Source organism: Erpetoichthys calabaricus, chromosome 7, assembly GCF_900747795.2.
Source record: "Erpetoichthys calabaricus chromosome 7, fErpCal1.3, whole genome shotgun sequence".
In the NCBI taxonomy this organism is placed as follows: domain Eukaryota; kingdom Metazoa; phylum Chordata; class Cladistia; order Polypteriformes; family Polypteridae; genus Erpetoichthys; species Erpetoichthys calabaricus.
The window spans coordinates 98,915,450-98,936,029 of NC_041400.2; the positions used below are offsets into that span (position 1 = coordinate 98,915,450).

At 36.6% G+C, this 20,580-nt stretch overlaps 1 protein-coding gene across 2 annotated transcripts in view; it reads right to left on the reverse strand.

Annotated features, from left to right (window-relative positions):
* Positions 1-17,130, reverse strand: part of bdh2 (3-hydroxybutyrate dehydrogenase, type 2) — a 33,068-nt gene extending 15,938 nt beyond the window's left edge. The window contains exons 1-4 of one of the 2 annotated variants that reach the window (XM_028805213.2): positions 17,024-17,124; positions 13,760-13,840; positions 5,877-5,955; positions 882-978 (exon numbers count right to left, since the gene is read on the reverse strand). In XM_028805213.2, the coding sequence (XP_028661046.1) occupies positions 882-978; positions 5,877-5,955; positions 13,760-13,831 (248 nt within the window). In that variant the 5' untranslated portion in view covers positions 13,832-13,840; positions 17,024-17,124. Of the gene's footprint in view, positions 1-881; positions 979-5,876; positions 5,956-13,759; positions 13,841-16,954 lie in introns of both variants that reach the window. The other variant, XM_028805212.2, reaches the window with a different exon arrangement.
* Positions 17,131-20,580: the final 3,450 nt, after the last annotated feature.

The following is a 20,580-nucleotide window of genomic DNA, read 5'->3' on the forward strand; positions in this document are numbered from 1 at the left end:
TTGTTTTTCTTATAGATGTCAAACAAGATCTAAATACTGTGTCATAAGGGGCTCTATACCATTAATACATGCCAAGAAAACCAACACACTCAAAAAGGATGTGTTTATTAGTAAAATAACACCACTAGGAAGGAAATAAACATTAAGATGAATAAAGTCACAAAAAGGACTCTGGTCCACTAGGCTAAGCTAATGATTTTGCACCCATTTCTATCTGATGGGTGCCTAATGTACCAGTCCTCCAAAAATAGGCAAAATACCCTATAACATACAATTTGTACCTCCAACCCTCTGGTCTCTCTTTCTTCCACCAGCAAAACGGTTCCAAGCTCATTTATCTGATGGTCAGAAGGAGCTTTTAAGTTCCTGCTAGGAACTACTTTGAAAACACTAGAGAAATATCAGGATTTGTCTCTGGAATCCCTTGGGCTGCTCTAGTAGCACTCCCTTTAATGGTGTCAGATGTCCCTGTAATCCTAGACTCCAACTTTCCCTTACATGAACAGGCAACACAAGATACCCACCTAGTTTAACAAGTAGCAGAGAGATGCTTGTAACTCCTAAAAGGCTCCTACTCATCATACTGAGGGAACTCTTGCACTGGTAGTCTATGTCTCTAAGAATCCTTCTCTTTGTAAATACACCCAGAAAGTGGCTAGTAGTAAACCTGTTATGCTTCCGGAATGGCTGTTTCTGTTACCCATTCCAGAGCTACAATACCACCCCTGACATGCCACTCTTTGACAGTACAGGTACAGCATAAGACATGCAGTTTTAACTATCCCCAATCAAAATGCATCATATACTTTTAAACAATGACCTGAGTATTCTAGTACAATAAACTATCCACATTACATGGAATGAAACTTTATTATACTTACCCAGCAATATTACAGAGAACATCTATGTTGCCAAACTCTTTGGCCAGAAGTTCAATTTGATTTTTATCAGTTACATCAAGAACTCTTGTTTCAATACCTACAGCAACAAGAAAAATAAACAAAGAAAAAGACAACGATGACTCAAGACATATACTACATTTCTATACATAGAGCATCATACACAGAAATGTTGAAAATACTTATTTTTTTTAGCTAGTTCTTCATTCTACCCATCTGCAAAATTCTAGAAAGGGCACTAGATAGACTACAGGCAACAATGAAAAGTTGTGGGGGGAAAAAAATTATGAATGGGGGACCAAATATATCTTCTCTTGCCGGACACAATATTTCTCTAATTTAGGTGTCCTGCATTTAAGACATGACTAATTTCTTAGTGAAGAAATTTACAGGCACTACACAGCGTACACTGTTGCACAACTTTTAAACAACAATTACATCTACTGTAATAAAAATCCAAAAGATCTGACCAATCATTGATTCTGTTAAAAAGTTTCACTTTGATAGCTTGCTATAGCCATTTAAATACTGTTTGCATAACTTATAGAAAAGCACTATGAACACTATTTGTCATTCTATCATAGCTACAATTCATGGCTAACTCCAATCTGGGTGGTTCATCATGTGTTGAGTGCGGTAATGCCCTGTAATCAGCGTGTGCTCCCAACCTCCTCCTCCTGCTCCTCCTCTTCTTCATTCTATGAGTAGTAGGCAGATAAATGCCCTGGTTTGCCATGACAATTACCAACCGATGATTTGTCTTTTTGGGGAACTACTGCCTTTTTACTGTCAGCTTACAAAAGAAATTGTCTATGATTCATATCTGTCAGTAAAGGAGAGTTACTGGTTTCCATAGTTGATTTTATGCACTTCTAGACGTTCAAACAACAGTCCAAGGCTCAAAAGTTCAATTTGCAGAGTAGTAGATGAGATTTAGCAGGTAAATAAATTAATATGGGCTAGGGAATCTATTCCCGGGAATTCGGGAATCCCAGGGATGACACAGTGCACAGGCATCTCACATGTGAACGGTTTTAGAACAACCAACACTTATTTTTAATAAAACTACTGCAATATATTGACACAAATAAAAGACTAACCTTATCTACAAGCAGTTCATGCTGTCATATAAGTACATGTATCTTTAGTTGCGGTAATACAAGCGTAGAAAGCACAATGTGTCCAGCGTGCGGTCGTCCAGGCAAGAGCGCACCTTCGTGCAGAAGTACGCCAGCCGCTGAGAAAGCACGCTCTGCCTCCACTGAAGTAGGCGGCACAATCATCAGATACTGATACACTTGTTCTAAACAACACCCGCGCTTGCTGTTGCTCTGAAACACCGCCATTTCAGGTTTTACTGATGCATCCAGTTTCTTGTCATCATTCTGTGATGGCAAGTTTCTTGGCACAGGTAATGCAGATGCAACAGACTGACGCATTGCAATTTCAAGTTGCTGTTCAAAGTTGTTGTCTGATGAAGTGCAAGCTGCAGCAATGGCGCCACCTTAATTATTTTCAACTATAACTCTGTTATTTCTTGATCGATTTTTACACGCTATATATGCAAGCTTGGCCGTTCCTGTTTTCCAGGGAATTACAGCAGGTTCATTCCCGGGAATGAATGAATTTCCGGGAATCAAGGGCTCCCGATTACCGGGATTCCCTAATCTGGGTGGCACGGTGGTGTAGTGGGTAGTGCTGCCACCTCGCAGTTAGGAGACCCGGGTTCGCGTCCCGGGTGCTCCCTGTGTGGAGTTTGCATGTTCTCCCTGTGTCTGTGTGGGTTTCCTCTGGGTACTCCGGTTTCCCCCGGTTTCCTCCCACAGTCCAAAGACATGCAGGTTGGATAATGGATGGATGGATAAATGAATCTTCCCTACATATGAGTGAGTTGTTCTAACAGTAAGTGCTGTACCATGAAAATGAAAACTGTGATGACCTTACACAGAAAGACAACTATTGGATATCCTGGATGATACTGGAGTTGAGGTCATCAGGTTAAACCTGTGAAGCCAATGTTGCTTTAATCCACCAAACCAATGAACGGGTGGCAGTAAAATTCGTGGCCACAATAGGCATCAATCAGTTTATCATCTTTCTTCTTGCTCTTTTTAAAATCTGTGCTGTATCTTTCATTGGTCTCAGATATGAGAAACCAACAAATGATAAAATCAGAAATTCAAGGGTGTAGCTGTCAATCAAAGCTTTCTTCTTAACTAAACGAGATGTCCAGTCTTCTTTTTCACACAAACATGGACAACAACACACACACTTCCCTCTCTTAAAATAATTATTTTTTCACAAAGAACTAACTGGTAAGAAAATATCTATCTATTTGCAAATTTGTTTAATCCAATTCAGAGTTGGGAGAAAAAAAAAGCGGACAATGTGGATAAGAGCAAAAATCAAGCCATATAGTTGAAGGAATTACCTGCAGGGCTTATAGACAGGATTGTGTCAAGGCACAGATCTGGGGAAGAGAACAGCTGCCTTCATAATTCTTAATGGAAGAAGTCTGAAACAGCCATGACTCTTCTAGAGCTGGCTGCCCCTCTAAACTGAGCAATCAAGGGAGAAGAGCCATTGTAAAAGAGGTGACCAAGACCCCAATAACCACTCTGGCTCAGCTCCAGAAAATCTGTATGGAGATAGAAAAACTGTCCAAAGAATGATCATCACTGCAACAATTGCTTATACTGCGAGAAAAAGACATTGCCTGATCTGATGAAACTAAGATTATCATCATATCTGCAGGAAATCGGGCACTACTCTTCACCTGTACAATACCACTCCAACAGTAAAGTATGTTGGTGGCAGATCCAGGGTGTGTGGTGTTTTCCATTGGCAGGGACTGTGAGACTAGACAGGGTTAAGAAAAAGTGGAATGGATCAAAGTACACATATTTCCTTAATGAAAACCTGCTCGACAGCAGTCTGAACCTCAGACTGGGCTAAAGGTTCACCTTCCAAAAGGACAATGATCCTAAGCACATGACAAAGATAACACAGGTGTGGCTCAGGGACAAAACTCTAAGAATGTCCTTGACAGACAGAATGGCAGAAAATCCCCAAATCCAGGTGATTCGGTTAAGCACCAAGTAAAGGGGCTTAATACTTGTGTCAATATATTTCAGTTTATATTTAGAAAATTTTGCAAAAACTTATAAAAAATACTTTAAATGCTTTAAGTACAAAGCTGCAATATAGCAAAATGTGAAAAAATGAAGGGGTCTGAATACTTTCTAAATTCATTGTAGCTGGTTTGTTTCAACCCCTGCACATTTAGAAGATTTATGTTCCACAGGTCAAGATCCATTTTCTATTGCTCAGGTCTGAAAGTGGATCAGTCCCTGTCTGACCTGTTGCCCAGTTGGCAATGCACTCAGTCACCTTTCTTCATATCGGGTTGAGCCAACATGGCAGCTCCAGGCAACTTTTGAGATGCTCAACAGCAAACACCACTCTCGGACCTGGCTACAAAACTGGATTATTTTTTTCTTGTTTCAGGCAACGGTCACAATTTGCAATATGCAGTTTTATCAGAGGCACACATATCAAGACAAGAAAGCTCTACAGATTACAGAGCACCATCCTCACCTTACTACCGCACTTTCAGTTTTATGGTTTGAAATATCAGAATATGCAGTAATGACAAATTTTCTAGTTCTGTCCAGGTTGTAGAATTAAATACATTTAAACTCGTGTAACAAATAAAATAAACAGATTTTACTTTGCCATTAAACTAATAACAAATATGCCAATAAGCAGAATTCAATTTAATTTACTCTTATCGGCCACACTTCCATTAATGAGAACCAGCACGCTATACTATAGTTGCAAACTTGAAAAATAAAATACAACATAAACATAAAACAATACTTTTATTGTTTACCCTCCTTGGCATTAACCTTGAGCATTGATTTTGTTGAGATATGGGGCGGTAAACCCAAAAATGCTTGGGACAGTATATAAAAAAAAAAAAAAAAAAAAACACAACACTTTATGGTAACTCAACAATATTCATGAGTGGGGGGGGCAGTGCCTCCAACAAAAATAAAAAATACAGTGCATATTAACGAAAAGCTGTAAAGCCAGTTTAGAACAAACTGAAACTGAACCATTAGTTGAATCAAGCGATAGTGATGACAGTGTGAAAATGTTGCATACGGCACTGTACTATGCCTGACAAATTCAGTCCTGTGAAGGTTCACCATGGTGCAGGTAGTTTTGTGGAAAAAAAAAGGGCAAAACGACAGTGATAAGTAGAAAGACACGAAAGGTTTTAGCCCCCTAAGCGCTGTTCATAATGCAGCAACCGTCAATGTCTGTGTCAGGGAAAATGTGGAAGTCACTATTACCTTATGCTGTGGTGGCCAAAAATAACACAATGGGAGCATCGATGGCCAGATTAGGCACCGACATTCTACCCACACATGTTCAAGCAACAAATAACATTTTATAAGTGTGAAAAGAAATGTGCTTCTATTGTCTCGATTGCACCGTTAGGCTGCGTGTTGGCGACAGTTTCAAAACATGTCCCACAAACGATGTGTACCAAACCTGTATCAATACACGGGTGGAAACTTGACGTACTTTTCCTATCGTATTTATGCTGACATATTGGAATTTATATGCTTCTTTTATACATAACATTTGTGTTGAAAATATTTAAATGTTTTTGGCTTGTTTTAGTTGGGGATAAAGACAGCACTAAGTAGGATAAAAGGACAAAAATAATATAAAATAAACTAAAATATAAATATACACAAATACACGGGGTGTCTTTAAATCTAAATTCTAAACACCCTAAAACAGCTCTAGAAAGATTTGTGCAAAAGTGAGTACACCCTAATTGCTTTGATATTATTTAAGGATAAATAGATCCAAGGAGTAAACAGTATTACTCATAAATTAAATATGTTGCACATTAAGAATGTTAAAGGGCAAAAATTACATTTTGAATAACATTAAACATACCGGGATATTGAGCCAGTTCTTTAAGTTTTTCTTCATTGATATCTGTAGCAATCACCTTTGCTCCTTCCTTTGCAAAAGCCTAGAGATAAACACATGAACAAAACTACAGTAGTAGTCAGTGGAAAATAGCTTTTCTCACATAAAATTTTGCAATGTAAATGTGTATATTTTGTGATGCATAATGATTTTAAACCTCTAAGTAACAAAACAAGATATAAAGCAATTGTATATTATTGTATTTAATTTGTGCGAACCAGTTAATTTGTAGTGATATTTATCTGTGATAATTTTGATGTTAACGTTAAAGCTGGAGCCTGGTTTCAAAACCAACTAATCTTTATAGACCCCCGCATAAAACTGTATGCTTCATGTACCAGCGGTAAATAATAATAAAGGTGTTCTACATATGCTCAAATATCAGCTGTCCTTATATACAAAACTGAAAACTGGCTTCATACAGAAATTTTGACCTGATTATGATTAAAAACTACAGATTTTACCAAGAATACCAAAAATCAGCTGAAAACCAACAAAATATGCAAAAAAACTGAAACAAGTTATGGCAGTCAGAAGGACAATATCCTTAAAACATTTAGTGGCTGGAAAGGAGGTCCATTAGGACATTGGTTAGAAAAGGAGATCTGGAAGGACAGGCAGGTGGTTAGAGTGTGATGCCATGTTTGCCGACAGCATGCTGAATGGCTTAAATACTGATGAGCTGCAAAGGAGCAAGACTTAAGAAAGACGATGTGCAGAAGCTCTGTCAGAGCAAAGTGCATCAGAGGACAAAACACTGTGAATGTATGACTGAGTCTTTTGAAGTACTTTACTGCTAGACTCCAACAGACTGGTACCAAATCTGTTACCCATGTTACTTGTCCATCATCTCCATGTTGTTTCAGATACTTGGTATGGAATAAATGCTTAAAAAAAAAAAAAAAAGGCTGAAATTGCTTAGGAATCCACATATACTGTATCTCACTGGTTACTGCTATGTAAATTCAAAAGCTTATTTCTTGTGAATTTCCATTTCTCAGTTTCATGTGAATAAAATAAAAAGAGTATCATTAAGCAAGTCAATATTTGCAAACCAATAGTCAGGACAAAGTTTTACGCCTCATTTTAAAAACTTGTACCAACAAATTAGGCATTTCTAAAGATATTTTTAATGTCTTACTAAGAAATTCAATAGTTACCATTTGCTTCATAATGAAAAAAGTACATGTTTTATCATCATCCTTACCCAGCTTGTGCAAATGTGATGTACTAACATACGCAAGACACCACTTGCCCCTTAAAATCTCTGATAAGGACTCACTTTTGAAAGGGAAATTCTGTTATCTTCTTAGCAGAGTCAGTGGAAGGAGTGCTATGCTCCAACCTTTTATTACCAAATATCCTTTGAAATATACAGGCTACATAATAACCCTTGGCACTGACACAAATGACAACATGAACCCTTAATTAGATAAATTCCTGACAAATCAACATATACCTCAGTCTATTAATACCCTTTGTAAGTTTGCCTCCAATTTAAGCTTAATTGACTAATATATAAATGGCCTGTTTTAGAATACTCTTAGCACAGTCAGCCCAGACTGGATTACATTTTCATTTCTCTGCTGCTCACTCTACACATCACAGAATATCCTCCAGTTTCCAAGTTCCTTTTTATGGTGTAGGAAACCGTACTCACTGAGACGTTGGCTTTCTTTGCAATTTCTCTAAAATACCTACATTTTTAAGGGTTATAATGGTCTTCCTTTGTTAATTGCCTTTTTCTTATCATTATGATAACAATATACTGTACAATATTGTCCAAATAATGCTTTAGAGAATGTAGCAACACAGATTGTTCCCGACCTACTTACAATTCCTGCCTGTCTGAAAGCAATCAACAAAAGCTGGAAGACCTGTAGGAATTGTTTGCATAAGCTTTCAAGGCTTAATTAACTTCCATTCCTGTAGAAATTTGTAAGTTGTTAACCCATTACTTATTCCCTAAAACAGACTTTTTTGTATAACTCTGAAAAATCACTTTTTTTAAACCTTGGACAGATTACCATTTACTTTTGTACCATTTCATGTTATTCACTGGACTTGAACTTCTTAAAATTAATAAAAACAGGAAAAATATGGGTGTTCTAAAATTATTGCTCAGTATCTATATAAGATGACAAAGTATCTATATAAGATGACAAAGCATCTAGCGTCCATCCACCTGTGGCCAGCATAACATTTTAAACTGTCCAGCTTCGTCCGTGGCCAAGCATAACACAGCAGCATGAACGTGACTCAACGTTGCTCAAGCCGACTGGCATCCACAAGTAGAAAAAAGGAAGATATTTTGAATTAATCCACTTGGAAATGAATAAAACTTATAAAATAAATTCCTTTTTGGATGATGAGCCATTACAACATGAGAAAGAAGGAAAAAAAAAAAACTAAGAACACAACAAATTAGAATGTCAAATGAGCAGATACAGAAAAAAGCAAAAAGAAAGATGTAAAGGCTAGAATGTCTGATGAACAAAGACAACAGCATCCACAAACAGAGATGGATATAAGGCAACAAGCAGCACAAAGAAAGAGGGATATCATGGCTACAGGTTCCTAATGCACAATGTGATCGAAATGGATGGACTGATGCAGTTATTGCCACCACTTATTGACTTGCCTGCAATGTTCCAATCAATGAAGCAACCATTATCAGAGATAGTTGTGAACCATTACATAGCATTTCTATATTTTGAAGTGCTAAGCATTTTGCTGCACAGCAACCGCCTGATAGAGGATTGACACAGTACTGTCAAAAGGAAACATTAATCCTATAGCTCATTCTAACAGACAATTTCATCTGACAGTTTATAACTGATCTCCATATATTTTTCAAAAATTTATTGGAAAACATTAGATCAATCAATAGCTCTTTAGCATTTGCAACAATGGTTTGCCAGGATCGTGTCTCCACCAAGTTCTTGCCTGTGCTGTTTTACGATTAATGGTGAGATGTACCATTATGCAAGTGCATTACACCCAGCTAATGAAGAAAGAAGACAGTTCACCAAAAACACTGTATACAAAGAAAACTTTATTCTTTAGTATCTATACAGATAACTACAGACTTAGTTTCTGCAATCCTAACATCACAATACAATATAGAATTGTATACAATATAGATTCCCTTTTCCTATTTTTTACTTCATTTTTTTTCCTATTCTAACATTGTACCTGTTTTACAAAATGGGCTTTTTACTAGTGTGTGTGTGTGCGCGTGTGTGTGTGTGATTCCAATCCCTAATGAAAGCATGCTGTCAAAGCTCTACCTTTTGTCACTCTCCTTATTGCTGGTGCTTCAACAATTCCTTACTTCAAAATACCAATTTTGGTCAAAAAGTTGTTTCTCATCTGAAATGGCTCATCTCTATTAATCAGGGCATGGTAGAGGATCTTACAATCATCCAGCTAGCAATCAGTGGTACTATTTACGATTTCTCCATTTAATTCATAAGCAAGTTATGTTTAAAGTAATAACAAATTACTAAGCTTTACTCATATTTCACAACTTTCAAAAGTGTTCACCCTCGTGTGGTCAGCCTTAATTATTAAACTTGAATTACTCAAACTAGACTTGAAATGGGCTAAATTCTCCTACTAAAATATTAATGCATTTATCAATACAGCTTTAATTAGCCTCCTGCCAAATTCATGATCAAGACCCCTCTGAAACCTCATGCCGTCATCAAATATTTTGATGAATGCTGAATCTAAGTTAGTAACCTGATTGCTTGCATATCAGCTGCAGACAGTTACTCGTAAATTGGTTCATCAAGCTCAGACTGGCTTTATTTGAACCTGCTACGCAGCAGACAACATTTGCTATCTACTTCATGTTATTAATACTGCTCTGACTGCTTTATTGGATGAAGTAAACGTTGTTACTTTTGATGCTTGAACATCTGGTGTGAGAATGAATGGGTCTTCTCTAGCATCACCTAATTTGCAATCTTCCACCACTCACAGTGTGTGGGATTTTTTTTTTTCGCGGGGGTTCTGGAGGGTAGGGTTCTTTGCTGCTGTTTTTCCTGATCCTGTCTCTTTTTTCCAGCATACAGCTTTTGGAAATTTAATTTTATAATTAAAGGATACAATTTAGCATTTTTAATGTCAAGTTTATTTCATCACAGACATGGTATATATGCATTTACCATGCAAGACTGTGGTCCAGAGCCCACTGTTTTCTATAAATTAAAAGAAATATTCTTACCTGCACTGGCACTTTACATTGGAATTAACAAGTCACAAAGCGCCACTAGAAAACAAAAGCCTTTAAAAAGTACCTAATATGTAAATTTTTTAAGCCAAAACAGTTTGAGTATTGATCTGCATCTTGCAATTACACACATATTGTAAAATAACATGTCATTTTTGAACAAAACACAAATATTATAAGATTTCAGCCAATAAAAAAACCCCAACTATTCACAACACGGCATCACTTGTAGTATTCTACAATAACACCACCACTGAGTGGTGGTTTCCTCTCAAATGACAAAAATCACAATAAACTGTTCATGCCACATGGTGGGATTTGTTTTAATTTACTTTGTATTTATCCAAGAACTCACATAAGCAAAAAAGAAAATAAACCCTTACTTTGAGAAAAATAGTACTGGGAATACGCAATAAAATGGTTATTTTCAGATTCCCTTTGTTGTAACAAACATGCGTTACAAACATCGAAGAAGGACATATTCAACATGTTTTCGGCTTTTATTTTCTGGCGGTTCGACATGCCCCGATTCCCGTTATAAAGCGCCAGTGCAGGCAAGATATTTTTTAAAATTATAGAAAATGCTGGACTATAGAATACAATTCTGCATGACAAATGCATACATAACATTGTTGTGAATAAAATACCTTTGTCTTAAAAAATTCTGAACTTCTTCTTTAATCAAAATCTTGTTTATATCACATCCATTTTTTTCATCCCTGTAATAAAAATTTGATCACAAAAAACAAAAAAAGGAGTGTCTTATGTTTAATGACTACAGGCTCACACTCTAATTTTATTAAATGCTTTAAAAGACTGTCAATTCAGACACATTAATCTAAACATTCCAGATAATTCAGATCATCTCCTGTTTTCTCATCACACGCTGTTCACAAAGGATGTCATATTCCTTACAATTCAAACTATTCGCCTAGATAATAAAAACTGGCATGTTAGAGTACTGTTTGTAAACTACAGCTCAGCATTTAACATTGTCATATCACCCCTCTGCAGTAGGAGACTGGACTTCTTAACTGGAAGACTCCATAATGTGTGGATGGGCAGTGCAACTTTCTCCACATCTATCCTCAACACTGTCATCCAGTGCTGTAGTGTGCTGAGGCACAGATGCTCTCCTTGTTTAAAGATGAACTTAAAAATAATCACTCAATGAATATATACAACATGCACATATGTGTCACATTTCTTCTGGAAACATTAGAAGAGCTTGGTTTAGCTGTCCAAATAAAGTTTGATTAAAACACATTTAAAATTCTTCCTTTTATAAATTTTCTTATCTTTCAGTCTAGATTAATTTAATTCAAGTTTAAGTGCAACAGAAAATATTTCACAGGGGAAAACAAACTTGAAGTTTAACATTTAGGAAACAAGTGGATTTCATATTGTGTACCCCATGACAAACATTCACTTTCTTTTCATAACAAAAAGGGAAAAATTGTATTCATTTGAATTGTTGATCCTAAATTGGCCCTAGCATGTGGTTGTGTGTGTGTGTGTTCACCTTGCAATGGACTGGCACCAGGCTATTATAATTTTGCCTTTTTATATTAGTTTTTATTTCTATATTTTTTCTGACCTTACTTGGAAATTCAGTTTAGTTTTCCTTCATCATATATTTTTAGTTTTAATTTAGTTTTTACTTCACAAAGACATTTCTATTTTATTTCTACATCTATTAGTTTCAGTTTTAGGAATTATGGTCTGTTTAAAGAGCTACTAAGGAGTTTAGTTTTGCGTCACAATCAGACAGAACTGTACACTTAACAGGTTAGGATAGGAGTTTAAAAGCTTACTACACGACATCATTTACTATCTGGTTTTGTTTTTGTCTGGTAAAAACAAGCATAATCAAAACTATATACTGAATATGAACAATTTTATACAAAATTATATTTTTTAAAAATATTTTATATGTCATTTGTGCTGAACAAATGTGCGGTTACTGTTGGCATCTTTTTTTCTTTTATTGCCCAGAATGGGCCAATTTGTAATGAAATTTAGATGGATTTTAAGATTTGAGGGTTTTTTTTTTTTTTTTACTCTAGATGTCTATACCATACAACATTTCCTGCTCCAAGACAATGTGCTTATAATCAATGCCTTCAATATTACAGTCAAAAATCTCCCATACTGGGCTTTGTTATTTTGTGCCAACCATATTGACGCAAATGCTATGTGAACACGCGTTAAAAGTTAAAAGGTTTAAAGACTAACAGCAAGAATATTCATGCAAAAATGAAAGCTAAAAATATTTTTACTAAATTATTATTTTATTTCAGTTAGTCTTTCCACCTACTTTAATAGTTTAGTTTAGTTTTAGTTTTTCATTTCGGTTTTGTTAATTATTTTACAAAAATGTTTTTTTAATAATAGTTTGTTTTGATTTTAGTTTTCATTAACTATAATAACCTTGACTGGCTCCCTGTCCCAGGTTTGTTCCTGCCTTGAGCCCTAGTCGGGACAGGCTCCAGCAGACCCCCATGACCGTGTTCAGGACTAAGCGGGTTAGAAAATGACTAACTGACTGACTGACTGAAATTTTGTACACCTAGAAACTTGGCCAGCTGTTATTGTTTAAACTTTTCATTTGTGGCAACTTTTCATTGTTATGTTATATGTGTTTTGCAACCAGACAACTTTAGACACCAGGGTAGCTTACCTTTTGATCCAACTACAAAACATTCTTGACACGACTGCAGTATGCCTTAAAAATACTCCTTTACAAAAGCTATATGGTATATGTTGTGACTCTGTTCAAAGACACAAAACTCAGCTACTTAAAATCACACCCACTGTATCTACAGGAGCATGCAGAAATGTTCACCTAGATACCCACACTTGACATATAACAGTGCTGTTCATTTGCTAATACTAATTTTTTTTCCCTACAGATGGTTTACGAAAGAGAGGAATTCAGCTGGTTTGTTGCAAATAGACTGACTTCCTGTTTGTAAATGGCCATTGGTCTCATTTATTTTCTCTGTTGTACACTAAAAATGTTTCCTTTGCAGAGTCTGTGAGCTAATCAACCCTATATGATATGCTATAATATATTCTCTTATATTATCACTATTAGGAGTCTTACTGGGATATGAAAGGAAAAAAATGGAGTATCTCAGAAAAAAAAACAAACACATGCATAGAATTTGCATTCTCCACACAGTGTCTGAGCAAGGATTCAAACACAGGTCTCTGGAGCTCTGAGGAAGAACTGCAGACTACTGTGATACATGTATATTTGTATACTCCTGGGTCTTTTGGTACTTTATATATTACTTGTAAATGTGGACAGCATTCTTGGGTTGTAAAAGGAAAGTGTTCTGTATTAAATACACAACAATGTATATATATATATATATATATATATATATATACATACACACACATACATGCATATATACACATACTGTTAGTTGTCTACACCCAACAGATTAATAAGATAGAGTTTATGTTATTTTGTGTGAAAATGAAATGCAATTCTAACACTTTGACTATTTTACACAAAGAAATTAAGTAACTCAAAAAATATTTTCTAAGCTTATCATGAATGACAAAACTTTTTTCTTATAACAAATGAAGATAAACTTACAATGGCAGCAGCTCGGCCTATCCCCTGAGCAGCAGCAGAAATCAAAATGGTCTTTTGATCTAATCGACCCATAGTAGATTGCTGTTTAGAAAACAAACAAAATGCCCGATGAACAATATTTTTTGTGGTTAACTTTACTCAACACATTAAATCTGCATATTTCCCTGAGACTGTGCTCATTGGCAACTTCAGATATGCTGTTAATACTTGACAACTTCGCTGCTTATCTGACTTAGGACAAAGTCCAGTAAAGCTGTTAAACAGCAAAAGTTACACGATTTGTAAAATGCTTGGTAATTTGTCACAAAATTGAAATAATCAGAAAGCTTTTCCTTATTAAATTTAAATTCAAAATTGCTTTATTTTATGAAAAATAAAAAGGCAAAGCATATTTAAAAAAACAACAATTATATACAAAAAGGAACAATTATAAAAGCCTGAGATTGCTGCAATAGGGGCAGGCCCACTATAATCCAAAATGGATTAAGTGGGATTTGGCTCTTAAGACAAAGGCCCATTAGTAATATGAAATCATGTGATGCCACCTATAAGTACAGTAATGATAGATCAGCCATGGCTCAAAAACCATAGACCACATTTTCTGGAGATATTCATATCGTTAAAAGCTAGTTTAAGTAAAACGTTGATCAAGTTTAAAATACTTTTTTTTTTTTTTTTGCTATTCTGCTTTTAATATTATAATGAATCATAACATGGTAGTTTTTCATTTTGGGGATAGCATAGTATTTATGTAAAATAGAGCTGTAAAAAAGTTTTACAACAATGTGAAAACCATTTCTGTACAACTTACACGTATGGAGATATATCCAGTCAAAGTCATAGCCCTACCCCCCCTATTTAAGTTCAACCTATGTTATCTTAAATCACCCTTAATATTGATCCAAGATGCGTGCAGTTTCAGTTCCATGGGTTACTCATGTGACCAAATCAGCGCACCAAGTTTTGTTAAAATCTGTGATGAGGTCCAAAGGTGTGATGATTTGACATGGAATTACCCATATAACTATGTCACAAGGGTCAAAGTATTCAAGTAACTTCAAAATCAGCAGTTAACACAAAATCACTTGTTGTTACTTCTGGCATCTTTAGCAGTTTTTCTTTCTTGAAAGCTCAATGTCATTTTTGTCATTTTTCCACTGGAACTTCACAGTTCAGATCTATTTTATACAGTAGATGTTGCTTCATTACACCAATTAATTTACACAAACTTTGTGCCTATATAAAAAGAGAGGTTTGAACAGTGACACACTTACACATTGAATTAGATTAGTTCAAAGGCTTCTCCCTGCTCAAAGACTGATAACCTTATTGAAGTGTTGTTCTTTTCTTCTAAGGCATAATTGCAGCTGAAATGCTCTCTCTCTTTCACATTACATTTTATGCATAGCATAAAGGTTGCTGCACCAAACAACTGCAAACTGGTTTAAAAAATTGTCAGACATAAAACTGCAAAATACTATGCACTAATATGCTGTAAACATGCATTCAGACACCCTCTTCCAACTTGCATTTCTCACAGTATCTCTCTCTTGTTTATCTAAAATTAATCTTGTGACAGACTGAGCTAAACATCTCAGACTGAATATCAGACCCAAATGGCACATATACAACTATGAATGCTGTTAAATCTTACTACTTTAGTTTGACTGTGACAGCCAAAACATTCAAAGGGCAGTACAAAAGATAAATCGTTTTATAACATTCAGCAATGCCATCAATCTCAACTTTCAACTTATGATGCTGTCACTATTAATTTAACTGTACAAAGTTAATTGCTTCTTGGCATGTCAGAGTAATTTGGGGATGAAAGTAAGCTATTTAGAACTGAAACTTTAGAATAAGGATTGGTTCAAGGACTTGGTTGGTGGAGCTAGATAGCAAGACAGCACCGAGTACATTGCAAAATCACACAAAGGAGGAGACTACTTATAGTCCCACTGGCTTATCTATACTATTTATCTATGTTATAACATTACCTTTACACAAGCAAAGTTAAATAATTCACCTGGACTTAGATAACTGGGTGATGTATTCCTGCAAGTGTGTTTCAGTCCAGTTGTAGGCATAGGTAGTTTTGTAATAAAGTACATTTTCTCATCTGGCTATAAAAGATGGAAGCTGAACACTTGCAGTGATTCACCCAGCAGAGCCCCTTACATGATAAATTTTTTGACACAGTACCTGATGAATACTGTGCCAATCTAACAACTTTTTTCATATATCACTACACAAAAACATAACTTCTTTTGTTGCTACTTAAAATGTTTAACTTTTTATACTAAATGGTAGCAAATATATATACAGGTTTAATTTTGAATTGTAAATGAACATCTGCGGATGATATATGGCTTAAAATCTGCCAGGTGGTGCAGAGTAGCTGATACAGCTTTGAAGAAAAAAAAAAATCTAACCTTTCTATGTTAACTAATGTTGTCTTATTTTAATTTTGTCTTTTATTTTTCTTTTCTTCATTATGTAAAGCACTTTGAGCTACTTTTGTATGAAAATGTGCTATATAAATAAATGTTGTTGTCTTTAGTGCGCACTGTAACTGTAAGGCGAGGTATGTCGCAGCTTTCTCGGTTGGCGCTTCCACCTTTTTTTTTCTTTCTTGGGCACGTTATCCTTGGTCGGCACGTTAGCTAAAGCGAGAAAGGTTTAACCGACATACAAATTAAACACGGCCGTTTGTTTTGCGAGGTTAGACAGCTCATTCCGGGTGACGTACCGAAGTCTCTCCTTTTACTGTGCTCGTTGTTTTTATTCACTTATTTAGCCGACGCCTTAATCCAAGTCGACATTGCAAACCAAATACAACGTTAAACGTGCAAGCATCAAAGAAACAGATACGACGTAATACCATAAACAAAATCAAAATGATGTCGCAAGTATTTAAAAGTGTCGAAAAGGGCCTTTTGAGAAGCACAGCAGCGTCAAAGCCCTACTGTGTTGCTCAAAATAGCCTTTAAAAAGAACGCTACTGGGCGTCGGGGTCAGAGCCTCTTCAAGTGATCTCCTCTCTCTCTCTCATACGGAGAGTCTCTCACTCGATACTTCGAACCACTTAATAACTCAGTATGCACACCTGTGACAGGCACAGATTCGAACTTTGGGAAACGACTACAGTGGATAGATGGAACGATGAAATTAAAGAGCCACACTTTCCTTACTTACCTTCTGAAGCTCGCTCTAATGGAAAACCAGTTTTCCACTATCTAGATGTGCAAGAAACTTGGTATTTACCCGGTAAGGTACGAAGACCTCAATCTCAGAAATGTGACTTTGTGTTGCAGGCTCTTACTATAGATTAGTGGCGACCACACTTGACTCTTTTGGTCTCTATTCTGTCCTCTGTGGGAAGTCCGAGATCATTAATACCGATCAGTTGCTGCCACCTACTGGACGGATGTACCGCACACCATGCGCTGTTCTTTTATTACGTGCAAGTCCAAGTTCAAGAACTAAAATGTAGTCATTCGTCTCTACCCTGCGCTGTAACACTAGGAATAATATAGCTGATGTCTTCAACAAGATTTTTTCAGTGAATAATAATTACTGAAAATAAGTCTTTTTTTTTATTAATTAATTTACGCCTTTGGCAAATCTGTCCCAAAACATTTCAAGGTTTCATTTATTTCATGGTAGTTGAGCAATGGCTACTAATGTACAGTGAATGTTGATTTAATCCATCCATATATCTGCCCAGTACAACCAGTTATAACTTGTGTACAATTATTTTCTCTCATCATGTTCAAAAGCTAATTTTGTATTATATTACAAATCCTTGGTGTTAATTTAAAAAAAATGCTAACCCTCAGGGGCTGTGCGGTGGTAGTGCTGCTTCCTTGCAGTAAGAAGACCAAGGTTCACATCCCAGGTCCTTCATGTATGGAGCACCTCATGTCCGCGTATGTTTCCTATCAAAGACATGCAGGTTAGATGGACTGCTACACAGGCCATAGTGTGTGTGTATGCATGGGTGGATCTATTATGAAACTAATAAAACTTAAGCTTCAGGGCCCCAAAACCTGGAGGGATCCCAGAAGTAACCTTAGTCCACATTGCTTAAAAGTTTGGGTGTTGACTATATGAGAACGGTTTTTAAAAAAATTATATGAATAACATAGTGAAATTCAATACAAATAATAATAATAATAGTTAAAACAAAAATTAAAAGGTTATTAAAGTATCACAAAAAAATTTGTGGTGATCTGTCATGGAAAATCCAACTCCACTAAAGAAGATAACAGTAGTTACCCAGACTTTTCTGCTAGTTGCAAAGGGGTCCCCATCACAGTTCAAGCTTCAGGGTCCCAAAAATGTTCATCCACCACAGTGTGTGTGTGTGTTCTCCCTGTGATGGACTGCTGCTCTATCCAGGGAATTGTTCCTGCCTTGCACTCTATGCTTGCTGGGATAGGCTTCTGCTGCCCCGCAACTCTACTTAGGATAAGGAGGACTTGGAAACTGGATGGTTGGATGGGCAAACCCTTACTTTCACCATCCTATAGTACTTGCCATTCTATTAAAATGTTTTCCTTAAGCATTTTATTTCATTCTTGCTCATTTAGCTATTTTTAAATACATTCTCAAACCATTTCAGGGTTATGGGAAGCTATAGCCTGTGCAAGGAGCACTAAGCACTAGGGAGCCCACACTTGCACTAACTAGACCAGCTTAGAGGTGCCAGTTAACCTAATCTGCACTTATTTAGATTAGATGATATTAGATAAATGTCATCGATCCTAGAAGGAATTTTAAATCCATACAGCAGCAGAAACTTAAAAAAACAAAGATACGGACTCAAAGAGTAAATAATACAATTGATAAACAAATAAATAATTAAATGTATATTGTGCAGAAAGTGCAGTATGAGCATTTAATCTGAGACATTGGGAGGAAGCAATGAATTGTCTGTTAGCAGTGGGCAAAAAAGACCTCCAGAGGCTCTTCTTAGCATATTGTGTAGGAATGAGCCTGGGGCTAAAAGTGCTCCAAGAGAGCGCCTTTTTCATGATGGCATCCACTTTTCCCATCATCCTCTTTTCTTCAACCGCTTGCAGTATGTCCAGGGTTGCACCTGTGATAGAGCAGGCTTTCCTCATAAGTCTGTTCAGCCATTGTACATCTTTTGAACTCAGGTTGCTTCCCCAGGTGACTGCTAGCTACAACAGACTGGTAGAACATTTCCAGGAGATTACTGCAATCATTAAAAGACCTGAGTCTCCTCAGGAAGTACAGTCTGGATGTGTTGAATTGCTTGTTTGGTTGAATCCTAAACATTTACTGTGTCCAGACTGGAGGAAATTGGGGGTAGCTGGATTTTTAAAAAGGACCCCTGGGGGCATAGCCTTTTCAGTGTTGGATTTCTCCAGTATCCACTACCAAGACGTTAGTGAATTGACCTCACATGTGTATTTACTTTGTGATAATCACACATCACTAGGGAAGGACATGCAATTAGAACCACTCAAGGGGAATTGTAAAGTGTTCTGATAAAAGGATCTGACAGACACTATGAGAAGATTATAGCACTTTACACATAATGCAGTGTTGAACTTTCACTAAACATAACGTGTAGTGGAATGACCAATGCATACGATTTGTATTCTGCATGTCATGCACATGCACTTTGAGGACATCTTCAAGCCTCTAGTAAAGTAGGCAATGCCACTCCATGTAGAGATGGGGCGCTGTTATGAACTCTCTCTCTCTTTTCCTATCCTCAGTTAAGAAGCTCGCCAGCCGGAAGATGAGTGGCCCAGTCCCTGCTTCTGTCATGAAGCCCCACCCCTTCCAGAATGGAGATAGAAAACTCTTGAAGCCACCAGAAGCAGGCATTCTGTAAAGGACCAGAGATGAGGAAGAAACAACTCTCCAGCACTACATTTTTGAATTGCAGCTCTCAGACATGAGTTTTAGTCTTTGACTTCACATTTGACATCAAAACCCACCTCAGCCAAGGTGAAATTATTTTAGAAACTAAAGTATCGACTTCTCTTTGGAACAGACAGAGTGGATTTCTGTCTCAGTATGTCTAATCTGGATCTGTCTATCTGATAGAGCAGTACCAGTTACAGTCACACATGATAGACTCTCAGGCAACTTTGCCAGCATGAACAATGAACACAACACTCAGTTCGATGAACTTAACTATGCACCAATTATCAAGCACAAGTTTCGACTTGTATGCACACAAGAAACCAATGGAAAAATGTCCATTCCATTCCCTCTGCATCAACTCAAAATAAGTTTGACTTCTTGGCTGAACAACACATGGTGTACAAATTTTAAAATATCTTTTAAAACTGTGTGTCTGATCCAAAGAGTTTAACAATCAAGTCCCATCTGTTTTACCTTCAGAGAGAGTTCTCATTGCTGTCTACATCTCTCAAGAAGGTGACACCACAGACAATCAGAACACCTCTCACTACTCCTGCTTCTCATTTACATTGTGGAAGGAGAGGGTAAGAAAAATGACTCAGTGCTGAATAAAGAACAGAGGAAAAAATGTCAGGATTCCAGGTGCTGCAAAGTGTGATGAGAAACAGGACATGTAGCTATTAGAAAACAGAGCAGTTCTCCTTCTACATGTGCAAGTATAATCTCTCGATAGGCCCCGAAGACCTCAGAGAAAAAAAGCATAATCTCATGTCTTAGAGGTGAGTGGAACTCAGATCAAGACTTAGTATCAGTACTTATGGTTCTGAGGTTAGTACTGCTTGTAACCTCATAGCTAGGGCAACGTCCTTAAACATATTAGTAGAGCATGATATCCTTCTGGTTATTGGTGTTACTTC